Consider the following 16,541-nt stretch of genomic DNA (forward strand, 5'->3'; position numbering starts at 1 on the left):
TAATGAGTGAAAAAAGCTAATGTTGAAAAAAAATAAACCCTGGCCAGTTGGCAGTTGGCTCAGTGGTAGAGTGTCAGCCTGGCATCTGGATGTCCCAGGTTTAATTCCTGGTCAGGGCACACAGAAGAAGCAACAATCTGCTTCTCTCCCCTCCTCCCATTCTCTCTCTCTCTCTCTCTCTCTTTCTCTCTCTCTCCTCCAGCAGCCATGGCTTGATTGGTGCCAGCACATAAGCCCCAGGTGCTGAGGATGGCTCCTTGGAGCCTCCACCTCAGGTGCTAAAATAGCTCAGTTGTAAGCATGGGCCCAGATGGGCAGAGCATCAGTCCCCGAGGGGATTGCCATGTGGATCCCAGTCAGGGTGCATGCAAGAATCTGTCTCTCTATCCTTTCCTCTCACTTGGAAAAGAAGACAAAGGAAAAAAAAAAAGAAATAGACAATGAAATGGAAAAATATTCCATGTTCATGGATCAGAAGACTTAACATAGTTAAAATGGCCATATTACCCAAAGCAATATACAAATTTAATATAATCCCCATTAAAATCCCAATGTCATTTTTTAAAGAAATAGGTGAAAAATATCACCAGATTTATATGGACCATAAAAGACGTCAAATAGCCAAAGCAATCCTGAGAACAGAAAATGAAGCCAGAGGTATCACACTACCTGACTTCAAATTATACTACAGAACCACAATAATCAAAACAGACATACAGACCGGTGGAATAGAATGAAGAGGCCAGAAATAAAATTACATATATATGGACAAATCATCTTCTACAAAGGAGCCAAAAACACACAATGGAAAGCCTCTTCAATAAATGGTGCTGGGAAAATTAGAAAGCCACAAGCAAAATAGTGAAACTTTACTACACCTTGTCCTGTTCACAAAAATTAATTCAAAATGGATCAAAGACCTAAATATAACATCTGAAACAATGAATTATATAGAAAAAAAACATAGCTACTAAATTTATGGACCTTGGCTGTACAGAGCATTTTATGAATTTGACCCCAAAAGCAAGGAAAGTAAAGGCAATAATAAATGAATGGGACTATATCAAACTAAAAAGCTTCTGCACAGCAAAAGAAAATAACAAAAAAACAAAAGGCAGTCTGTCATGGTCCAGCCACGATGAGTCTTAATACAGGGTCTCGAACAGGAAAAGATATAAAATTGAATAAATGATAGAGACTTAAAGATATATACATACAGATGTGTTCGGGAGGATGGCATGGTGAACAGTCTCTACTGTTCCTGAGCCATAACATGGATGCTCCCAAACATACATCCATTTTTATTCAGGGAAAAAACATAGCCCATTAGCAATTCAGTTGTTTCCAAGACAACTCAAAAACAACCATAACATTCAAATCTAACTTTACACCAATAAAAAACTAGCTTCTAGTCTCTTCTGGAGAACAAGCGAGAATTAAGTATAGCTCTTTGTTAACTAGGCAGGTGAGGTGGGGGCTGCACCCAGCACCTCTGTCCCTAAGATATCCAGATTGTAAAAATACCTGTTTATATTTCAGTCCCCAAGAGCAGCCAACTAAATGGGAGTTGATATTCACAAACAGCAGCTCTGTGAAGGGGCCAATATCCAAAGAATTCACAAAGCTCAACAACAAACAAGCGAACAATCCAATTAAAAAATTACCCTGGTTGGTTGGTTCAGTAGTAGAGCATCAGCCCAGTGTGTTGAAATCCCAGGTTCAATTCCCAGCCAGAACACACAGGGGAAGCGCCCATCTGCTTCTCCCCACCCCCTTCCTTTCCCTCTGTTTCTCTCTTCCCCTCCCATAGCCAAGGCTCCATTGGAGCAAAGTTGGCCCGGGCGCTGAGGATGGTTCCATGGCCTCTGCCTCAGGCACTAGAATGGCTCCAGTTGCAATGGAGCAATGCCCCAGATGGGCAGAGCATCACTCCCAAGTGGGCATACTGGGTGGATCCTGGTCAGGTGCATGCAGGAGTCTGTCTCTCTGCCTCCTTGCTTCTAACTTCAGAAAAATACAATCAATAAGTAGAGAGAGGTACAGAACAGACACTTCTCTCAGGAAAACATACAAACAACAAATAGATATGTGAAAAGATGCTCATCTTCTCTAAATATTAAATAAATGCAAAGAAAACTATAATGAGACCAACTCACATCTGTTAGATTGACTATTATCAAGAAGACAGGTAATTATAAAAATAAACCAAAAAAAGAAAAGAAGACAGGTAATTAAAAAACAAGTGTTGGAGAGGTTGTGGAGAAAAAGGAACCCTCTCATTCACTGCTGGTGGGAATGTAAATTGGTACATTCCCACCATTGTGGAAGAAAGTATGGAAATTCCTCAAAAAATTAAGAATAGAGCTCCATGTAACCCAGCAATCCCCCTACTAGGTATCTACCCAAAAAACTCAAAAATACTGTTTACGTAAAGACACATGCACACTCATGTTTATCACAGAATTATTCGTGGTGGTCAAGACATAGAAACAACCAAAGTGTCCCTCAATAGAGGATTGGATAAAGAAGATGTGGTACATATATACTATAGAATACTACTCAGCCATAAGAAATGATGACATATTGCCATTTACAACAACATGGATAGACCTTGAGAACATTACTAAGTGAAATAAGTAAATCAGAAAAAGCTAAGAACTATATGATTTCACACATGGGTGGGATATAAAAATGAGAGTCATTGACATAGACAAAAGTGAAGTGGTTACCAGAGGGTGGGGGTGTGGGAAAGGGGAGTAAAGAGGGACAAGTATATACAGTGACAGAAAGTGACTTAACTTTGGGTGATGGGCACACAACATAATCAACAGTGCAAGTGCATAGAGAGGTTAATCTGAAACCTATGTATTCTTATTGACCAAAGTCACTCCATTAAATTTAATTTCTAAGTAAAAAAAATAAAAAATAAAGAAGAAATAAAAAATTTCTCACACATAAAAAAAAGAAGATAAAGAAGAAGGGAAGGAGGAGGAGGAGGTCACCAGGATGGAAAGACCCAGGTACCTAGCAACAGGCACAACTGGGCTTGCCCCCGGGTGACCTTTCTTTAGACCCCCTGACTTTTCATACAGCTGGTTATGCAGTTTGGACCCTTCACTGACCTTTCCTCCTCTGGCATGTCGCTAGTAACGTGGGTTTGACCCTCTTAGAAGGGGAACGAGAAGGGGGACAGAAAATAGCCCTTAAGCATTTTTTTTTTATAGAGACAGAGAGTCAGAGGGACAGATAGGGACAGACAGACAGGAAGAGAGATGAGAAGCATTGATTCTTCCTTGCGGCATCTTAGCTGTTCGTTGATTGCTTGCTCATTGATTGCCTTCTCATATGTATCTTGACCAGGGGGCTACAGCAGAGTGAGTGACCCCGGGCTCAAGCCAGCGACCTTGGGCTCAAGCCAGTGATCATGGAGTCATGTCTATGATTCCACATTCGAGCCAGCGACCCCGCAATCAAGCTGGTGAGCCTGCACTCAAGCCGGTGACCTTGGGGTTTTGACCCTGGGTCCTCCGTGTCCCAGTCCGATGCTCTATCCACTGCACCACCACCTGGTCACTTAAGCTTTAGCCCCAGGACAATGAGGTTCCGATCTACATCAAATACATCTAGGCCTCAGTTGTGTTTCAGCTCCAGGTTTAGAAAAGCAGCAAAACCAGATAATCAATGCCATGGCTGACTTCAGGACCAGCTGCATTGACTGATGACCCCTGCCCTGGTATCAACTAATCAGTGGAGACCACCACCATGAAATGACCCACCTGGAAAGCTGATGAATATGCTTCTTTGATACTCTCCTGATTCCTCCACATAAAACCCCTTAAGACTAAGGACCCAGCAGTATCCCCTCACTTTCCTGATCCCCTTCCCTCAGGGGCATTTTCTTTGACCCTCTCTTTCCCCTTAGTGCCAAAGGCCCTTCTTCTGGCTCTGTAACTTGTTTCCTGAGCCCACTTCTCATACAGCTCACTGCTTCTACCTTGATGACTTTCTAAATAAACTTTCTCTAATAGTTTGAGTCTTGACTGAATTATTCTCTTAGCAGAAATCAAGAACTGACGTTGCTGAAAGGAGTCCAGTCGCTGTTAACAACCGGTGCCATTTTCACCACCAAGAATTAACAGGGTAAATTTAGTTATGTGTATTTTGCCAAATAAAGAAAAACTAGCCTGGCCCTGGCCGGTTGGCTCAGTGGTAGAGCATCGGCCTGGCGTGCAGAAGTCCGGGGTTCGATTCCCGGCCAGGGCACACAGGAGAAGCGCCCATCTGCTTCTCCACTCCTTCCCCTCTCCTTCCTCTCTGTCTCTCTCTTCCCCTCCCGCAGCCGAGGCTCCATTGGAGCAAAGATGGCCCGGGCGCTGGGGATGGCTCCTTGGCCTCTGCCCCAGGCGTTAGAGCGGCTCTGGTTGAGGCAGAGCCACGCCCCGGAGGGGCAGAGCATCGCCCCCTGGTGGGCGTGCCGGGTGGGTCCGGTAGGGCGCATGCGGGAGTTGGTCTGTCTCTCCCCATTTCCAGCTTCAGAAAAATACAAAAAAAAAAAAAAAAAAAAGAAAAAAGAAAAACTAGCCTGACCAGGTGGTGGCGCAGTGGATATACCGGTCCAGGACCCTGAGGTCGCTGGCTTGAAAGTGGGGTCACCGGCTTGAGTGTGGAATCATAGGCATGACCCATGGTCGTTGGCTTGAGCCCAAGGTTGCTGGCTCCGCTGCAGCTCCCCGTCCCCCACCCAAGGCACATGAGTAAGCAATCAATGAACAACTATGAGTTGATGGCTTCTCATCTCTCTGCCTTCCTGTCTGTGCCTGTCTGCCCCTCTCTTTGTGTCTCTCTCACAAAAAAAGGATAGAAAAATAAAGAATAAGAAAGAAAAAAGAGAAAAACTAAAGGAAAAATAAAATGGATTATGATTCCTGTCCTAAGGTGGTTATAGCCTCGTTAAGGCCAAACAGCAGGGTGGGACTAGTGTTAAAGGAATGAAAACTAAAGACCAGTGAATACTTGAAACGCTTAATATCTGTTGAGCAGACGCCTTCCACTGCAGCCTGCAGAACAAAAGTTTCTCCGGGATCTGACCACATTGCGCCGCCCTTTCCCACAGCGGAAACCCAGAAGCCGTCTCTGGCCCAGCAGATGGCGCCGGCGTCAGCAGTGCACCTCCAGTCCCATTGGGGGCGCTGTGGACACGCCTCTCTTTCCCTCCTCAGGGACCCTTTCGCTTCTCCCCGCCAGCAGGCGGCTGCGCAGACGCCCACTGCGGTCTCGGAGAACTATGGCGGCGTCCGCCATCAGTGAGAAAGAGAAGGATCGGCTGGGCGGCGGTAACAGCACGCGGGAGCGGTTGCTGTCTGCGCTGGAAGACCTGGAGGTCTTGTCGAGGTAATGGCGTGGGCCGCAGGGCGTGGCTGGGCTGGGTCAGGAGGACAGGTTCCCGGGAACCCCGCACTGCGGAACGTTGGCGGACCTTAACGATCGCCGGTGGCGTCCCTGCAGCCCCAGCGCCGGCTAGACAGACGTGCGGAGAACTGCCCCGGGCGCCAAGCAGGGGGTGGTCGTGCGGGGGAGGCTAGGTGTCGACGTGGAGGAAGGAGCCCACACTGAAGGGGGCGAGACAGGCGTGTAACCCGTGATGCAGAGCCACGGGCGCAGCGGGGCGAGGCGCCTGTCCCGGGTGTAATCAGGGTGGCTGCCTGGAGAAAGGGCCGCGTGGGAAGAATGAGTTTACCAGCCTCCCCAGGCGTCAGGTAGCCGGAAACCTGAGCCCACGCGGCTTGGTGGCTGGCCAGTTTGGGATGGCGGGAGTGCAAGAGTGTGTGGCAGAGGTAGCTGATCAAACTGCTTGTGATTCTCTTTATTCTGTTCTGTTTCGTGACACTCTGTGCAGTTGGAGCCCCTCGATTTCCTCGCATTCACTTGGATGTTAAACTTGGTTTGTTTCTTCCTCGTAAAATGGTGCTCTCAGATTTGACCCCGTGATTCCATCCCCACTATCGTACATCCATCACAAATCTTTCTTAAAGCAGCCTCTCAACAGTTTTAGTTGCCCTCATGCATCTTCACTGTTATCTGTCTGTTTTGCCGGAGAGCAGAGCTATCTTTTTAAAATGCATCTCAAATCACTTTTTTGCTTTAAATTATTTGCTAGGTTCTCATTGCCCAGTGAGATGACGTCCATATTCTTTAGTTTACTGTGCAATAAAGCCATTGTTCATCTCCTCTTAATCCATCCTATTATCCTCATTGACCCCACATCCCTCCACCCTCCCATGCCCTTCAGCCTCATGAATGCTCCCCATTCCAGAGCTGGTGCCTCATCCCTTTCAACTTGATAAATCATTTATTCATCCAGCTCCACTGTCACCTTTCCTGTAGCCAACATTCGTTAACAGATTTAGGGTAAATCTTATGTATTGTATTTCCTGGCCTACTAATAATCAGCATTTTATCTGCTGTGATTTAGTCCTTGCCACAGCAAACATTACTTACCAGATTACTAGGTGAGCACAATATCAAATGATGTAATAAAAACACACAGATACCATAAGTTAAATAGCTTGTGTGTTTAATTCCCTGTTTAGACTGTTCAGACTTAAATACTACTTGACTACCAGTAAGGCACTTGGAATGTTCAGGCACAAGGCACCTGTCTCAATGTGTTGCCTCTATGTTAAATGCTCACAAAGAGAAATGCAAGTGCTGTTTCCTTCCATCTTTGTTGGTTTGTAGTTCCTGGTGGAGACCTTGTCAGTTAACCCTGTCAATGAATACCAGACCAATTTCTTAATTAAAAGACCCTAGCAAGACAGTTTTCATATGTTTTCAGTGAAGTTACTTATGTCTCTGCTCTGTGTGACATGACTATATCTTTGGAACACCTAATTGAAGCTTCATTTAGGTGAAGGCTTACTCTTTGTAAGTTAGTAAAACATTGAAGGCTTATTTTTTGTAAATTATTAAACATCGTGTAAACATCCCATAAATGCCGAGTAGACCACTGCTTTCCTAAGTAGGGCCAACTGTCACTTGAAAAACAGTGCATTCATCCTAAGGAGTGCTTTTAGAATTACCAGTCATCCAAACTGTGTCTCTTGAGTCCTTTGAAGTATCTTGAATAGGTAACCATGTAGTTGTGATTTCTGTTTCATTAGGATCAGAACAACTAGTAATTAGTTGGGAAATACTGCTGTTTTCCTGTATGAGCCAAGTTTTCCATGTCCTTGAATTCTGGATCTTCTATTTGAAGTGGTCCTTTGAGCCATTTCTTCTTTTGGGATAATTGTCACTTAAAAGCCAAGTCTAATACTTGATTGGTTTCTAAAATTTTTTTCAATGAATCTTGATGATGCTGTTGAGTATGAAATTAGTCTAATTAAAATGTTCCTTATTTCTTCATTTTGACCACCATATGGCATGGATGGTAGTGATTAATTTTTCTGTAAATATGTTGACTTTGTGAAGAAATGACACCCCTTTTGGGAAATAGTGGCAGCTGCCTTTTGTTCTGAGTGGGTCTTAGTCTTAGTATTTCAAATCTTTACCTTAATATAGTCAGTGAGTACGTTCAACTTCTTACTGTTCTACCCTGGAGCCCAGTAAATTTATTTCTTTTTTATGTTTACTTACTGTAATATAATTTGTTCATCTGTTTTGCTGAATAGCCTTAGTATATATTTCATATTAAGTAAGTTCAGGAACTGTTTCTAAGTAGCCTACCCATCCAGGCTATCTGTTGATCAGAAGCCTTACTGATAACATAAGCAGTCAATTAAGATATATATATCTTAGAGGGAGAGCGAGAGAGAGAAAGGAGGGGAGGAACAGAGAGCATCAACCCATAGTTGTAGTTGTCTCTCATATGTGCCTTGACTGGGCAAGCCCAGAGTTTTGAACCAGCGACCTCAGCGTTCCAGGTTGACACTTTATCCACCACAGGTCAGGCAACATATATTTTGTATGTGTTATGTACTTATTCTTACAATGAAGTAAACTAACAGAGAAAAGAAAACTTTGGTTTTATTTTTGTATTGTCTTGTCATCTGTATTAGAATTTAAGTGTTACTGTTCGCTTTTATAACCCACAAATCTAGAAAGTGCCTGGCAAATAACAGACAGTCAAGAACTATTTGATGAATGAGTGTGAGAAGACCTTCCATTCCCACATCCACTTTCTCATTAATTAACTAGTTCATGCACAGTGCTGTGGGGAAGGTTGAGTCCAGTTGACACCATCCAGAAAAATAGTGTGAGGCTAACAGGAAGGAAGGTGGAAATAGCCTGGCAGCCAGTAAGAAGGTACAAACATTGGGGCTAACTGGTAGTGGCGGGTAGCAAACTGAAGCTGTTTCCTCCTGTGTAATTTCTGGAAAATGTCATCTATCAACAAGTTTGGAACTAATATGTAAATATTACCCACTATCCATCTTTCCCTGCTCTATATACTAGCTTTCTTAGAGGGTTGGTATATCAGGTAAGTGAGCTTTCTAGACACATAAGATTTCATTGTAGTATGTAAGAATCCCTTTTATCTGATACCTCTTTGGTTAATTTTAAAAATTCAATTAAAGTAGAAAGTTATTTAGCCTGACCTGTGGTGGCACAGCGGATAAAGTGTCAACCTGCAACGCTGAGGTCACCAGTTCGAAACCCTGGGCTTCCCTGGTCAAGGCACATATGGAAGTTGAAGATGTTTTCACTAATCTTTTCATATAAGTATAAGACAAGGGACTTTTCTATAAAGGGCCGGATTGTAAATATTTTTTGGAGGCCATAAGTTCTGTGCTGCAACTACTCATCATAGTGGGAGAGCAAGCACAGACAGTATGTAAGTGAAGGGCCTTGGCTGTGTTCCAGGAAGCAGTATTTATTACAATTGCAGATGTGCTGGACTGAATTTGGCCCGAGACCCCTAATGTAGGAGTTTTTCATTCATGAAACACTTATAATGCACTGGCTGCAATTTCTTTGAAGTGAGAAGTTGGACTCTCATCAACTAGTCCTGTGGTTGACACTTGTTAGGTTTTGGACTTTCCCTTGGTCCTTCACGGTTGCCCTTTGCAAACCTCTTGTCTTTCTGAGCATTTAGCTTCTATTTTTACAGAAACAACTCTTCTGTTCATAGTCATATTTCATTGGTACTTACATATTGGGTATCATTTTTATAATATTAGAAATAAGTAAAACTTCCATTAATAAATTTGATAACAAACATAATTGGTGAATGCAGTGCAACTGGTGCGAGCTGAAGTCCGTAGTCTTAGTGACTTGATGGGCACGTATTCAGGGCTGTGGGAACTCTGAAGCAGGCAGATCTGACAGAGGTAAGCTAAGACAGCTTCTAGTGTATTCACTTCGTTTTGTTTTCATTTCCTTTTCTCTCTCTCTCTCTCTCTCTCTCTCTCTCTTCTTTCCAATTTTAGGGAACTCATAGAAATGCTGGCAATTTCAAGAAACCAAAAATTGTTACAGGCTGGAGAGGAAAACCAGGTAAATGGCTTCTTTTTGAATTAATTAAAAAAACCAAAAGATAATGTCTGCAAATTTTGTTTTATTTATTTTGTGTAAAAACAGAAGGTTTGGACCTTTTTAAGTTACTAATGGAAACTTTTAAATTGACATTTGTATCATTTACTTGAGGTAACAATGTGCTCAAGAAAATAGTTGTTTAAGAGTTAGCAGTACTATTTTCTATTAGGGTACTAGTTACACTTACACCTTTTTTTCATTTTTATCTTTTGAATTAACCCATAAAGCCTGTTAAATAGAGATTGAAACAATTTCTGGAATCAAAAAGGTGAGTGCTCTCATAAACTAGCCCTTTATTATAGAAATGATTTCCCTAATGCAACTTGAAAAAGAATGGAATTAAAAGCATATACTGTATTTCCCCATGTATGAGGCGTACCCTTTTTGGAAAAATTTGGGGTCTAAAAACTGAGTGTGTCTTATACAGTGGTTGTAGATTTCTTTACTTGCTTTTTCGCGCTTATTGTCTTTGTGCTCATTGTTTCGCACTTGTTACCAGTATATTACAGTAGGTTACGTTTTGCCATGTTCTGCCCAGAAGGCTCAGAAAAGATTTCCGTAGTGCTGAATTCAAGTTAAAAGTGATCCAGTTTGCAAAAGTGAATAGAAATTGTGCTGCTAAACGTAAGTTTGGTCCTCCTCCAACTGAGAAATCAATCCAAGACTGGCTACGGGAAGAAGAAAGCCTACTGAAAACACCATGGCAGAAGAAGGCCATGAGAGGCAAGTCAGCAAAGTGGCCTGATTTAGAGAGGGAATTGAAGATACGGATTGAAGAGCAAAGGGCACTTGGAATTCCTGTGTCCACAAAGATGGTTCAGCATGAGGCAGGAAGAATTGCTGATGAAAAAGAAGTTACTGATTTCAAAGGAGGACACAACTGGTGCTACACATTCATGAAACGGAATGGACTAAGCATGTGTACACGCACAGACTTGCCCAAAAGATGCCTGAAAGCTATGAGCAGAAGGGCCTTGAATTTCATCGTTTTGTCATTCGTTCAATGTCGGAAGACACATCAGTTTGAGTTGGGACAGATTGCAAATATGGACAAAGTCCCCCATCAATTTGATGTCCCAAGTAACAGAACTGTTGATAAGAAGGGGGGTGAAAACTGTAACTGTGAAGACAAGTAGACATGAAAAGAGCCATTATACAGCTGTTCTAGCTTGTTGTGCCGATGGAACCAAGCTGCCTCCTACGCTGATTTTCAAACGCAAAACAATGCCAAAAAAAGACATTCCTTGAGGATTTATTGTCCAGGTTCATGACAAGAGTTGGACGGATCAGGATGGGATGAACATCTGGTTTGAGAAAGTTTGGAGAAGATCCAGTGGGTTCTTACACAAACCTGCTCTATTGGTGCTTGATCAGTTCAGGGTACACATAACAAAAAACACAAAGAAGATTGCTGCAGAGCAAAAAACAAAACTTGCTGTTAACCTGGAGGCTTGACATCTCAGCTCCAACCGCTTGATGTCAGCATTAACAAACCCTTCAAAGTTGCCATGAGAGATGAATGGAACCAATGGATGAAGTCTTCTGGGGACAATTTGACACTAGCAGGAAGAGTGAAGAAACCAACTATAGAAGTTTGTGCCTGGGTGAAAAGATCCTGGGATAATATCAAGATTGAGATCGTTGTCAAGTCATTTAAGAAGTGTGGCATTTCAAATGCCATAGATGGAACTGAGAACGAGGCAATATATGAAGACAGTGACTCATCATCAGACACATATGAGGACAAGCTAATGGATGGGAGTTTTGACAGTGATGAGGAGTTGTATGAATTTTATGATGAATAAAACTTGTGTTCAATAACTTTATGTAATACATTTTTTTTTCCAATTTCGGGCCCCAAAATTAAGGTGCATCTTATACATGGGGAAATATGGTAACTGTTAATGAAGAATTACTTATTTTGTGAATGTTGAGTTTACAGTTAGTTTTTATTTTCTTTATACTTTTATGTGCTTCCTAATTTTCTACAGTGAACAAATTTTATTTTATTTTTTTCTGGCTCAAAACTTTTTAAAGAGGGTAAATTTTATATTCTATGGGCGTGTTTTGCCACAAGAAAGAACTTTTTAAGAGAAAATAGGAAGGTGTTAAGACAGAACAGGAGACAGTGTCTAATAGGTTTCTTTTCCCCACACTGTATCCCATCATTAATTTAATTTCATTGTATGACATGTTTTGAGGGCAGAGAAATCTGATGTACTCTACATAAGAGGTGCCCCAGAAGTTGTTTTCTTCAAGGGTTAATTCCCTCAAAAGGGGAAAAGGGAACCAGATAATGCTGCAAGTTGAAAATAGCTGCTAATTTAAGGGATATTAGGGTTGGGTTCTTTTGTTTATTTTTTTGTTCTGTTTTTTTCCGAAAAAGAAAGAGCCTAGAGACAATTGTGTTAATAAAAAAATCCCAGTCTCAGATGCTTTATTAATAATTAACATGTGGGATTGACCTTTTGAATAGTGAGTTTTTTTCATGCTTGCTGACCTCTGGGAGTGATTTTTTTTTTTCAAAAAATGAAATTAGTTCCAGTTCCAGTTTTATTAACTTAAAATCATGTTTGTTTGATAACCAATTTATGGAAACAAGAAGAACATACATTTGCTTTTTTCTAATGTTGCCTTACATGTGCACGATCGTACTCTGGATGGTCAGGAGGCATGAAGACGTACATGAACGTTTGTACTACTCAAAGAGTTAATTAGGAATTTGTGCAAAATAAGTAAAAAGTAAAAGGTGATTGTTGACTTTATTTCCTAAGCAATTAGTAAATGTTTGCTATGAGCCAGGCACCCAGATTATTCAGGTTATAACTAAAACCTACATAATCATCACTAACCTTTCTTATACTTTTTAAGAACTAGCAATTCTGTGAATTGTATTCTGTACATAGTACTGTGAATTCCTGTATAATTCTCATTAAAACTATTAAATATGTATTAGAGGGATACGCCCATTTGAAAACTTTCTAACCACCATTTTGTTTGAATATTTATATTTTCATACAGATAGAATTTCAGAGTTAGAAGTAACCTTAATGGTCTTCTATTTAAGCTCCTGTGAGATTGAGTTTCAGGGTGGGATAAATTAAGCTAAAGGTTAATGGATAATTGAAACTAGGATGTAGGTCTTTTGACCTCAGCTGATTAATTTCCTCTACTCAACAATAAAATCTAAAAAGAATTTTTACTCCTCTCTGGTAGTATACAAAAGAGGCCAAACTGTGTAAACTTGAAAGTTGTCATGGAACTAATGTGTACTACTCATTTTGTTTAATAATAATTTTTATTTATTTTTTTGGTATTTTTCTGAAGCTGGAAATGGGGAGGCAGTCAGACAGACTCCCGCATACGCCCGACTGGGATCCACCCGGCACGCCCATCCGGGGGGCTGCTCTGCCCATCCCGGGCGTTGCTCTGTTGCGACCAGAGCCATTCCAGCGCCTGAGGCAGAGGCCATGGAGCCATCCCCAGCGCCTGGGCCATCCCTTGCTCCAATGGAGCCTCGGCTGCGGGAGGGGAAGAGAGAGACAGAGAGGAAGGAGAGGGGGAGGGGTGGAGAAGCAGATGGGTGCTTCTCCTGTGTACCCTGGCCGGTAATCGAACCCGGGACTTCCGCATGCCAGGCTGACGCTCCACCACTGAGCCAACCGGCCAGGGCCAAATAATTTTTTTAAATATAGCTTTTTTAAAAAGATTTTATGTATTGATTTTAAAGAGGAGAGAAAGAAAGAGAAAGGGCAGGCGGAGCAGCAGGAAGCATTTAACTTATAGTTGCTTCCCATATGTGACTTAACCGGGCAAGCCTAGGGTTTCAAGCCAGTGACCTCAGCATTCCAGGTTGACGCTTTATCCACTGTGCCATCACAGGCCAGGCTAAATGTAGCTTTTATGGAAACGGAAACCTAGCTTTCTCCTCCTGTGACTTGAGAAGAATAGGAATTCTAGTCTTATTAAATAGAATACACTTTTTACAGACAAAGCTTTCTATTGTTACTTAATATAAATATTCAATTCAGGATGCAGCTCAGTCTTGACTCTATTGTATCAGAAGGGCTATAAAAATGAGAGGAAATCATATCAAAAGGAACTAAAGGATACATGACTGTATTTTTCAGTCTTTAACACATTTTTAATAATATTTTAAAAATTGATTCTGAAATTTGATGGCCATTTCCTTTCTGATATATTACTTCCTACTAGCACAGTGAGGTATGTAGATGAGATTGCATCTTCTGTAATCCAGGGCATGGGGGTGATGATTACCCTTTATCGAGCTTTTCTGCTTTTCTATACGTACTTAACATAAATTATGCCATAAATCCTCATAACAGTTCTCTCTGACGAGGTACTGTAATTATGCCCTTTTCCTAATAAGAGGACAGGCTCTAAAGAGGTCAGATAACTTCCCTTGTCATACTGCTAATAAACAAAAGACTGAAGACTTGAATCTGATTCTCTTTTCTGCTTCTTAACCTTCATAGTTCCTGCCAAAATTTATTAACTATTTTTTGAAATCACTCTTTTATAAATTATCTTCATCCTAAGCAGTACCATGCATGAAATCAGGTTTTATGTGACAGTTACATATTTTTAATATTAGCACAACTGTGTAATTATAAAAGGTTTTTTAAGATCTTGGTGCCTACTAAAATCATTTCAAGTACCAAAATTTGGGGAACTTCCACTGCATTATATTTTTAAAGATAAAGTTTTCCTTTTTTTCTTCTCTGGGAAATTAATAAACTTGTTTTGGCATATTGCTAGTTCCAAAAAACTATAGTTTTATTTTGTTTGAAAGAAAAGCATTTACCATAGTTTTTGTCCCATAAGACGCACTTTTCCCCCCCAAAAGTGGAAAGGAAAATGCCCGTGCGTCTTATGGAGCAAAAAATATGGTATTTTATTAAATACTTCTACATACCATTTGGTTTAGAATATTTTTCTTCCTATTTTCCTCCTTAAAACTCTAGGTATATTCACAAAAGTAAACTCAAAATGGATAAAAGACTTAACTATAAGTCATGAAACCATAAGCATCTTGGTAGAAAACATAAGTAGTAAGCTCTCTGACATCTCTTGCAGAATAAATTGCTGATTTATCTCCACGGGCAAGTGAAATAAAAGACAGGATGAACAAGTGGGACTATATCAAACTAAAAAGCTTTTGTACAGCTAAAGACAATATGAACAAAATAAAAAGACAAACCACACAATGGGAGAACATATTCTACAATACGGGTTAATAACCAAAATTTATAAAGAACTTGTAAAACTCAGCACCAGGAAGATAAACAATCCAGTCAAAAAATGGGCAAAAGAAATGAATAGACACTTCTCCAAAGAGGATATACAGATGGCCAATAGGCAGATGAAAAAATGTTCAACATCACTAATCATTAGAAAAATGCAGATTAAAACCACAATAAGATATCATCTCGATCAGTCAGAATGGCGCTCATTAACAAAAGAACACATAATAAGTGCTGGCGAGGATATGGAGAAAAGGAACCCTCCTACACTGCTGGTGGGAATGTAGACTGGTGCAGCCACTGTGGAAAACAGTATGGAGATTCCTCAAAAAATTAAAAATGGAACTGCCTTTTAACCCAGCCATCCCACTTTTAGGAATATATCCTAAGAACACCAGATCACTGATTCAAAAGAAGAAATGCACCCCCATGTTTATGGCAGCATTGTTTACAATAGCCAAGATCTGGAAACAGCCCAAGTGTCCGTCAGTGGACAAGTGGATTAAAAAGCTGTGGTACATATACACAATGGAATACTATAGGGCCATGAAAAAGAAGGAAATCTTACCTTTTGAGACAACATGGGTGGACCTGGAAACTATTATGTTAAGTGAAATAAACCAAGCAGAGGAAAAAAAATATCATATGACCTCACTCATTTGAGGAATCCAATAAACAGTGTGAACTGAGGAACGGAATAGAGGCAGAGACGGGATCAAAGGGACCAGAAGGAAAGCAGACAGAGGGAAAGGGGATGAGAGGATGGGATCAGAGAAGGGAAAGAGATTGGTGAAATTATATACAAATAACAGCATTAGAGCAGAAAAGCAAATCCTGGAGGGAAAGGAGGAGGGTGTTGTGGGGAGGGGGCAAGGGGGATGTTGAGGGGAACATGGGTGAGGGGGATGTATTCAGTGGGACACTTGAATCTATGTAAACACAAATTTAAATCAATAAAATTTAAAAAAAGAAAATCAGAGGAAAAAAGAAAAAATAGCACCAACTAGTTATAAAAAAAAGACGAGTTTAGTAGCTCACTTGCTTCCTAAGAGGCTGAGAAGGGAATTGCAAAATCAGTAAAAGTATTTGTAGGAAGCAGATGTTTTGATTTAAAGTAACAATTTGACAAGGTGTGATTAAGTAATCTGGTTTTCCTGCTGAAACTTTTACAAATTTTAGTTATATTGAAAAAGAATTATAAAATGAGATTTGATTTTATATTTAAATTCTAGAACGGGTCCCCAAACTACGGCCCGCGGGCCGCATGCGGCCCCCTGAGGCCATTTATCCGGCCCCCGCCACACTTCCGGAAGGGGCACCTCTTTCATTGGTGGTCAGTGAGAGGAGCATAGTTCCCATTGAAATACTGGTTAGTTTGTTGATTTAAATTTACTTGTTCTTTATTTTAAATATTGTATTTGTTCCCGTTTTGTTTTTTTACTTTAAAATAAGATATGTGCAGTGTGCATAGGGATTTGTTCATAGTTTTTTTTATAGTCCGGCCCTCCAATGGTCTGAGTGACAGTGAACTAGCCCCCTGTGTAAAAAGTTTGGGGACCCCTGTTCTAGAATATATCATAACATTTAGTGTTTGGAATGAGCTATATTTTCTTCTTAAATTTTAAAAGATTTTGCTGTAGAGGCTTAAAAGCAAACGCTTGGCCAAGGAAAAGATTCTCTTGGCCTCCTGCTTACTATTACTTGGGGGAGACATGTCTGCCTCTCTGGCTTGTGATGAGGGTT

General features: G+C 40.9%; 1 protein-coding gene across 1 annotated transcript in view; it reads left to right on the forward strand.

Moving 5' to 3' along the window:
- Window positions 1-5,248: 5,248 nt before the first annotated feature.
- Window positions 5,249-16,541, forward strand: part of MED4 (mediator complex subunit 4) — a 28,985-nt gene continuing 17,692 nt past the window's right edge. Inside the window, exons 1-2 of the mRNA XM_066380983.1 lie at window positions 5,249-5,391; window positions 9,429-9,495. Coding sequence (XP_066237080.1) covers window positions 5,285-5,391; window positions 9,429-9,495 — 174 coding nt within the window. The 5' untranslated portion in view covers window positions 5,249-5,284. The remainder of the gene's footprint in view (window positions 5,392-9,428; window positions 9,496-16,541) is intronic.

This window comes from Saccopteryx leptura, chromosome 4 (assembly GCF_036850995.1).
Source record: "Saccopteryx leptura isolate mSacLep1 chromosome 4, mSacLep1_pri_phased_curated, whole genome shotgun sequence".
In the NCBI taxonomy this organism is placed as follows: domain Eukaryota; kingdom Metazoa; phylum Chordata; class Mammalia; order Chiroptera; family Emballonuridae; genus Saccopteryx; species Saccopteryx leptura.